Source organism: Peromyscus eremicus, chromosome 9 (genome assembly GCF_949786415.1).
Source record: "Peromyscus eremicus chromosome 9, PerEre_H2_v1, whole genome shotgun sequence".
Classification (NCBI taxonomy): domain Eukaryota; kingdom Metazoa; phylum Chordata; class Mammalia; order Rodentia; family Cricetidae; genus Peromyscus; species Peromyscus eremicus.
Genome location: NC_081425.1, coordinates 69,407,543 through 69,417,014, shown reverse-complemented (window position 1 = coordinate 69,417,014; position 9,472 = coordinate 69,407,543). Strand labels below are relative to the sequence as shown.

Genomic DNA, 9,472 nt, shown 5'->3' with positions numbered 1-9,472 from the left:
CACTCAGCTGATCTATAACTTTACAAGTTGGAGTAACAGAAAATGGAGATTAACAAAGGAAATGCTCATGAAACAAACGACAGACAAGATTCCCATGCCAAAAAATTCTACCAAGGACCTAACTCTAGATACCTAGGTTTTTGGCCTTGCAAAAACATGCATAAGCAAGACAACAGGTTATTGGAAAAAAAATCAGTACTTTCATAGTAATGTTCCTTGAGAAAAGCAACTTAGACGTTATGCAAAATAATTTCAAAATAGCAATAACAAATATGATGAACTCAGAGAATATTAATAAATGCAATATTGAAGACTGAAAACAAAATTGAATAAAATAACTAAAAATTCAAGATGTGAAATAGAATTTAATAAAGAGATAGAATCTCTGAAGAAAAGCAAAAAAAAAAAACTCAAATAAAAACCTGAGGAATTAAAGTGAAAACTTCAGAGGAAATCTTCACTAATAGATTGGGTCAAATGGAAGAGAGAATATCAAGTCTTGAAAGTAAGGTAGAAGAACTGGATTATGCAGTAAAAGGAAATATAACATCCCCAAAAACCATGAGTAGAACATATAAAAACTCTGGAACAGTATAAAAAGACCAATCCTGTGAGTTATAGGTATAGAGGAATAAGAAGAGACCCAGGTCAATCAATAGCCCAGAAAGCATTTTCAATGACGTCATAGAAGAAAACTTTTCTAATCTACAGAAAGAGATGACTATCAAGGTCTAAGAGGCATTTCAAAAAACCAAATAGACAGGATCAGAAAAGAAGCTCTCCATATCATGTTATAGTCAAAACAATAAATGTACAGAATAAATAAAGATATTGAAAGCTGCAAGGAAGGAAGACAAAATTACCTATAAAGGCAGGCCTGTCTCACTTTTTCAGTGAAGATCAATGAAAATTGTAAGAGCTTCGATTAATGTTCTACAAGTTATTAAAGACCACAGATGCTGACCCAAGCTATTGTACCTGGCAAATTATCAATAGTAATCCAGGGATAAAGGAAAACTTTCCATGATAAAAATAGATTTAAAGGGCTGGAGAGATGGCTCAGCAGTTAAGAGCACCAGCTGCTCTTCCAGAGGACTTGAGTTCAATTCCTAGCACCCACATTGCAGCTCACAACTGTCTATAACTACAGTTCCAGGGGCTCTGATATCCTCACGCAGATGTGAATGTAGGCAAAGCACCAATGCACATAAAAAACCCCTTAAAAATAGATTTAAAAAATTTATGACCACTATAGAGGATACTGTAAGGAATACTTAAATCTGAAGACAATGTTAAAAATACCCAAGAAGGCACAAGGAATAAAGAAATAATTCCAGAACACTAAAATAAAAGTGGCCTAATAAAGCACCATAAAACAAAATTTAATAGGAATTAATATATGTTATTCAATAATAATTCTTAATATTAATGGTACCAACTTTCCAATAGAAACACAGGCTAATAGATTGGATTAGAAAACAGGCTAATTATTAACAGGATTATCTTTTTTGTCTAAGAAACATACCTCATAAAAAACAACTAGCTCATTTGGTAGAACATGAGACTCTTAATCTCAGGGTTGTGGGTTTGTGCCCCACATTGGGCACCATATGTAGGTGGATGTTTCTGTCCTGCCAGAAACTCCAAATACCCAGCAGCTGCTTCTCAAATTACCATGTAGAGGCTGATATTAATTATAAATGCTCAGCTGGTAGCTTGGGCTTATTACTAACTAGCTCTTACACTTAAATTAACCCATAAATAATTTTTATCTATGTTTAGCTACATGGCTTGGTACCTTTTCTCAGTATGGCATTCTCATCTTGCTTCCTCTGTGTCTGGCTGGTGACTTCTGACTCCGCCCTTCATCTTCCAAGCATTCTTATTTTGGTTGCCCTGCCTATACTTCCTGCCTGGCTACTGGCCAATCAGTGTTTTGTTAAACCAATTCGAGGAGGACCCAATTTCTATGAAAGAAGCACTATAAGGTATAAAACAGCAGACTGATCTCTGTAAATTGATATTGGGTGATTTCAATACTCTACTCTCACCAATAGACAGGTCATCTAAAAAAAAAGTAAACAGAGAAACTCAGGTTAAATGACATCATAAATTAAACATATCAAAGAGATGTGTTCAGACCATTACATACAAATAGTAAGGAATAAACATTCTTTTTCTTGGAGTTTTCTCCAAAATAGACTACATATTAGGACACAAAGAAAGTCTTAACAAATATAAGAAAACTGAAACTATATCCCACATTCTATCTGACCACAGTGGAATAAAGCTAGATATCAACAGCAACTGAAACCACCGGAAGTACACTCATGGGAACTAACCACCACAGAACTGACTCATAATTGGGTCAAGGAAGAAATCAAGAAGGAAAATTAAAAAATTCCTACAATTGAATGAAAATGAAACTACAACATACCAAAATGTATGGGAAAAAATGAAAACAGCCTTAAGAAGAAAGTTTACAGCACTATATGCTTAGATAAAAGCTGTTAAGATCTCCAGTTCATAACTTAATGATATACCTGAAGGCCTTGTAAAAACAAGAACAAACAATACCTTTCCAAAAAATAAATAAACAAAAAGTAGATGACAAAGAATCAATGAAATAAAAAGTTGGTTCTTTAAAAAGTTTAAGCCAGGAGATGGTGGCACATACCTTTAATCCCAGCACTCAGGAGGCAGAGGCAGGTGGATCTCTGTGAGTTTGAGGCCAGCCTGGTCTACAAAGTGAGTTCCAGGACAGCCAGGGCTACACAGAGAAACTCTGTCTTGAAAAACCTGCAGGGAAAAAAATAAAAAGATTAGCAAGATGGAGAAGCCTTTAGCCAAATTAACTGAAAAAAAAAAAAAGATACCTGGGGCCATTCAATATTTTGAACTAAGAATCTATGTTTCTCTTCAGCTGTAGCTGGAGAATTGGCTGTGATTAACAGGAGACAAGAACCACTGAAGGGCAACTTTTGCTTTGTAGGGATAGTCAATACTGGCCCACTGGGACTGAAGCACCAGCTGTGATTAAGAAGAGGCCAGCATCATTAAGGCAAAATCTTCTGAGAAGCGTTAGGATCAACACACAAAAGCTGTGGTCTAGAGGCAGCCAAGATTTACCTTGTGCTGGCCACTGAACTTGGTAATGGGTAAGAGTTTCCTAGATGGTATTGTTTTTAAAGGTGTGAAGGGGTTGTGGAGAACAGTTGAGACATTGTACTATGTGACAAGGTTAGAGTCGCTGAAGAGAGCTCAAGAGAGGCTATTGGCCAAGGTACAGCCTAGTTGTAGCAGAGACCACGGCATTTTGGAGATGCCATTACCATGGGATGAGCACTAAGGACACAGCAACTGTACAGCAGAGGTGGCCTGAGCCTAAGAAACAAGCTGTGTCTGCTGCTTAAAGTAGAGCAGGAGAAATGGGGCCCTCTGGACCCCGGACATGGACCCTCTGGACCATGACACTGAGCTTCACCCTGGTGCACTTGAGTTTTGCTTTGACTCGGTTGTGACTGTGCCCTCATTCTCCCTCCCCAATCAAGAAAGTATTTCACTTACTTTTAATTTATTTTATTTAACTTAATTTTATGTGCATTGATAATGAAGATGTCAGATCTCCTGGAACTGGAGTTACAGACAGTTGTGAGCTGCCATGTGGGTGCTGAGAATTGAACCTGGGTCCTCTGGAAATGCTCTTAACAGCTGAGCCATCTCTCCAGCCCCCTTAACTAATTTTTGATATTATAGGAGCCCACAGTTGAAAGAATTAAAATTTTTAGAGAGACATTACAATTTTAGAGAGATTTTGGACATTTTAGAGAGGTTTTGGATGTTGAAAGAGACTTTGGATAATTTAAAGAGACAGAACTTTGAAGTATTTGAGTTTTTAAAGTCACTGGGACTTTAAAAAGTTAGGATGTTTGTTATTGTGATGTCAATATTGACATGACATCTTGGGGGATGAATAGAAAGGAAAGGCCCTCGTATGTTTGTGTGTCAAGTTGATAAGGGGTCGATTGTGAGGCATGGTTTTATGTCAACTTTACACAAAGTAGAGTCATTTGGGAAGAGGGAACTTCAATTGAAAAAAAAAAAAAAAGCCCCTGTCACTATTCTATTGCTGTGAATAGACACTATGGCCACAGCAAATCTTCGAAGAGAAAGCATTTAATTGGGGCTTATTTTTATTGTTGTGTATATACTTACTATACAGTGTAAGACAAAGTTTCAGGCCCAAGCATCTATTTGGGAGCTTGCTTTTTCTTCGCTGCTTCTTCATGAAGAAACCCCATTCTTTCCATGTAATACAAGGCATTAGCACCCCCTTTCACCATCTTTGCCTATTTCTCCATTTTTCCGTTTGTTCAAAGTTGTATTTCCTTGGTGTACTGGAACTTGTTTTTCAGAAAACTTGGTATTGCAATAGACTGTATATTTAAAACTGTGATGCTGTGTCCCCTCTCTCTCTCCTATTATTTTTACAAGAGGGGTCCCCTTTGAGGGTCTTGGTCTCATTAGTAAGTTTTTTGTCTCATTTTCTCTCTGGTTCCATTGAATGGCTCCACATCAAATGTACCAGCTACCTGGTAATGTGACCTCATTGGGTGGGTGGGGGTCTACTTCTGTATTTGACACCCATTAAATGGTACCTGGAAAGTAGATGAGGGATCCTTAAAAGATACCCACATATTAGGTTATGGAAGATGCCAGGTCAGACTTTTCATCTGTTCTTTTTGAGGATGAGATTAGGGATTCCTAGTTTACCTTGTTTGCATATTGGCCAATGAAGCATATATTTTATGGCATAATAGGCTAGATAATGAAGATTTTGCTCAGTGATATGATTGTCCATGAGTCTGTGAGTGTTGGACCTCTACAGTAGCTGACCTCCCTCTGGGGCTGTCTAGGACGGAAGGGGAAAGAAGAGTATGAGTGAATCTATCTGTTATGTACTTGCTTCATGATCCTCAAATGGATTCGATCTCACCAAACATTTAGCATGAAACTCAAACTCAGCCCTCTGAGACTGCCTTCCCCTTTAACTTCCTTTTGCTTTGAAGCTTTGAATTTTGAAGGGAAGTCTCCCTCCTAGCAGCTGTCCTGCTATTGGCTGTTCTCTGGGGATCACAGCCAGGTGGGGGCAGCAAGAGTGGTGTCTGGCAGTGGCTTCTGTGTTTCTCCCTTGGATCCCATCCTAGTCTAAGCTCAGACTCAGCAAAGGAACTGGAATCCGGGCCTGTGCTTACCATGAGAATATGAAGCAGGTGGCAAAAGTGACTGTACTCCTGACCTTGGGTGAGTTATTTTTGGACTACAATGAACAGGGACCTGGGCTTGAGAATGCTAGACAGGGATCTTCAATTGGTAGGCAACTGGTCTTTATCCAAGATGTCCAGGAAAGCTTTGTGGTGTTATTTCGTGCTGGTAGTTACTCAGCCTTTATGTGAAGTGTATGTTGGGGGTACTAAAGGTGTTTGGGGTTACCGATCACTCACATCTATGTTAGGGAGGGAGAAAGTAAACTGGTACCACTGTACCTGTGATCCTGGCATCAACAGAGGAAAGGATAGTTTTCTCCTGAAACACAAATGGGAAGTAAATTGGGTACATGTGTGTGGTTGGCAGGAAGCGTAAGGGGTAGGTCCATATGAGAAAGAGCCATGGGAACTGCATGGGGGCTTCTAATTATCTTGTTCCAGGATGGGAATGAGGATTGTGTTTACTCCCACAGCCACATGGAGCCTTGCTAAGACCACCCAGCCCCTCTCCATGGACTCCTACGAAGGGCAAGAAGTGAATGTGTCCTGCAGCCACACAAACATCGCTACAAACGAGTACATCTACTGGTACCGGCAGGCCCCCCATCAAGGACCACACTTTATTATTCAAGGATATAAGGTCCATGTGGCAAATGAAGTGGCGTCTCTGTTTATTTCTGCTGACCGGAAGTTCAGCACTCTGAGCCTGCCCCGGGTTTCCCTGAGAGACACTGCTGTGTACTACTGCATCGTGGCTGACACACAGTGAGATAGCTGGATCTGCACCTGTGCAATATCCTGTGGCAGGGTGGCAGTCATAGTCTAGAGGGAAGCATAGACCCAGTGCTTGCCATGGCATTTTCATTTTTAGAAGGTGCAAGCATATATTCTTATGGTTACCTAATTTTTTTCATGTCGTTTAATTTTAAATAGGCATTTCAGTTAGATGGTGTAAAATTTAACAAGTAAGAGGGCAGGGGCCGGAGAAGTGGCTCAGTGGTTAAGAGCTCTTGTTGCTTTTGCAGAGGACTTCAGTTTCTTACCCAGCATCCACATGGTGGCTCACAGCCACCTGTACCTCTAGTTCCAGGGGATCTAATGCTCTTTTTCTAACCTCTGCAGGCACCAAGTGTGTGGTTTATATACAGCAAAGCCCTCATACACCTAAAATAAAGAAATAAGAGAGTGCGTAGACTGCAGTACTGTTATCCCACAAGAGTCCTGACCACTTGTGTTCTCAGTGAGGGCATGTGCGGTGCTTATGTTCTTCTCAGCTAACCCAGAGACTTTAGTTTTGGAGTGTAGATGTGAACACATGTGCACACACAGATATTACCCACTTGCTATACATACAGAGTGTGTAAAAAATATATGCCTCAGTTTTTGAAAAGTGTAGCCTGCCAGGTTGTTATTTATAACCACACAAATTTTGAATGGTTTTTTTTTTTTTTTTGGCTATATTCAGTGTGATTTCCCAAGTTTAGATCCCTCTTCATTCCCCTTCCTCCCTTATGCTGTTTTTTTTTCCTGACACTTTTGTAATTGCTACATAAAGGAGAACAAGGATGATGGTAGAGCAGGGGATGGAGAGGGTTTTGCTTCTGATTAACATACAGATTTTTGTGTGACAGTGTCTCACTGTACCAAGCTGGGCCTGAACTTGCCATTTTCCTGCCCCAACTTTCTGAGTGCTTGGGTGAAAAGTGTTTGCTGACACATCTATAGATTATTTTGTAATACGAAATCAGATTCTGGGTCATTGTTGTTTTGGCATCTTGTTAGAGGTACGGCAGCTTTATCAAGACCATGTGGGTAGGGCCACTGGTTTTGACAACAAGGAAAGCATGTGATGGTGTTTTCTGTTCAGTCTAATGGGGCTAGACATTGGATGGGAGGTGCTTCTGTCTCATCCCTCAGAATTTGATGGGGAAATATTATGAAAAGAAAAAAATTACTTTAGAGCATTAGAGATCACAAACTCATCTTTTGTTAACATTTTAGTTCTCTTTTTAGTGTGTGTGTGTGTGTGTGTGTGTGTGTGTGTGTGTGTGTGTGTGTGTATGTGTGTGTGTGTTTCTCTGTATAGCTCTGGTTGTCCTGGAACCTGCTTTGTAGACCAAGCTGGCCTCAAATTCACAGAGATCTGCCTGCCCCTGCCTCCCAAGTGCAGAGATTTAAAGTGTGTACCACCACTGCCTGGCTTTGTTAAAATTTTCCTAAGCAGGAGTGAGCAGTTTACAAAAAGTTGAGCCGAGCCTGAGGACTGAATGTCCAGGACATAGCCAGGCATCACAAACTTAGAATAGGACACGGGTTTAGGTTTTGTCACTGCTTTGAGTATATTATAGGTGAACACACAATCTCAGGTGTGTGTTTTATAAAATGCTTCATAAAAACACAGAATAGAGCCTGGAGAGATGGCTCAGGGATTAAGAGTATTTGCTCTTACTTGGGAGAGCAGGCCCTGCACCTTGCCTGGGCAGCACAATAGAACCAATCCTGTTGGCAGAGGTGTAGGTGAGCCAGCCCTGAAGTTGTAAGCATTGGAGCTATCCCCATTACTCATTGGCATGGGTGGGGGAGATATGTCCCCCACCTCCACCCATCAATGCCTGAAGCAGGTGGGAGAGCTGGCCCTAAAGTCATAAGAAGGGGAGAGCTAGCCCTGCTCCCCATCTGCTGCAGCACTCGGGAAAGTGTCCCTATGCCATGCCTGGGCAACACAGTAGAGCTGGCCCTGAAGGTGTAGGTGTGGGAGATCTGACCCTCAGGACATGAAAGCAGGAGAACCAGCCCTGCCATTGCTAATCACTGCAAGGGGTGAACTTGCCCAGGCAATTCAGGAGAGTTCACCGTGAGAGCTGATGGGTAGACAAAACCTGCAACTACCCAGGCCCAGAAACAGAATTATGAGTTGGCCCACCCTAACATTCATCCCATCTGTGGTCTGCTGGAGCACATGAAGGGACAAGTTCTTCAGAATCAAAGCTGCAGGATTTCTACAACATAGAGCTACAGCCGAGTATCCAAGAGGAGTCCCAGTGAGGGCCCAGCATCGACAGTGTAGCAGAAACCAGAGGCCTGGAACCAGACCTATGACTCTTTGCAGTGAACACTTGCAAGTAAAGATACATGGACAAAAGGCTTTTCTGTGTGACTCACTATGTCACACTACAGCTTCCATGATGAGATTTCCCCCCTTTTTTCCTTTTTTCTCTGAAATTTTATTGGAGGGGGGAGATGCAAGAGCAGAAGGCAGGATATGCAGGGATGGGAAATGAATGGGATCGAGATGCATGATGTGAAAGACACAAAGAATAAATAAAAAGAAAGTTAAAAAAGAGCACTTGCTGCTCTTCCAGAGGATCCAAGTTCAATTTCCAGAACCCACATGGTGGCTCACAACTACCTATAACTCCAGTTCCAGGGATCTGACACTCTTTTCTAGCCTCAGAGGGCCCTAGTCACATACATACATACATACATACATACATACATACATACATACATACATGCATAGATACACACACATACATAGACACACACATATATGCACAGATATATACATAATAATACGTATATAAACATATGCAATATATACATAAAGGGAAAACACTCATTCACATAAAATAAAAATAAATAAAAAAATCAGAATACATGACTAATATTTTTTGTTTTTTATATAATTTTTTTATTAAAACCTTTTTCTTTCCTTTTACATACCAACCCCTGTTCCCCCTCCCTCCTCTTCTTTCACTCCCCCCACATACCCCCTTCTCACCCCTATCCCCTTCTCATAGAAGGTAAGGCCTCCCTTGGGTAGTCAACACAGGCTCTTATACCATATTGGAGATGGACCTAGCCCCTCCCTGCTGCATCAAGGTTGAGTAAGGCATCTCACCATAGGGAATGGAGTCTAAAAAGCCAGTTTATGTACCCAGGATAAGTCCTGGTCCCATTGCCAGAGGCCCCACAAACACATCAAGCCATGCAACTTTCACCCACATTCAGAGGGCCTAGTTTGGTCCTATGCAGGCTCCCCAGCTGTCAGTCCAGAGTCCATGAGCTCCCACTAGCTTGGGTCAGCTATTTCTGTGTTTTTTTCCCATCATGATTTTGACCCACCTTGCTCTTATAATCCTTCCTCCCTCTCTTCAACTGATCTCCAGGATCTTGGCCAAGTGCTTGGCTGTGTGTCTCTGCAT

General features: G+C 41.1%; 1 gene segment (V, D, J or C); it reads left to right on the top strand.

The window, feature by feature from the left end:
- The first annotated feature begins 5,264 nt into the window (after positions 1-5,264).
- On the top strand, positions 5,265-6,036 carry LOC131919028 (T cell receptor alpha variable 4-like). The segment is given in 2 exon segments: positions 5,265-5,304; positions 5,741-6,036. Coding segments are annotated over 2 exon segments (336 nt in total).
- Positions 6,037-9,472: the final 3,436 nt, after the last annotated feature.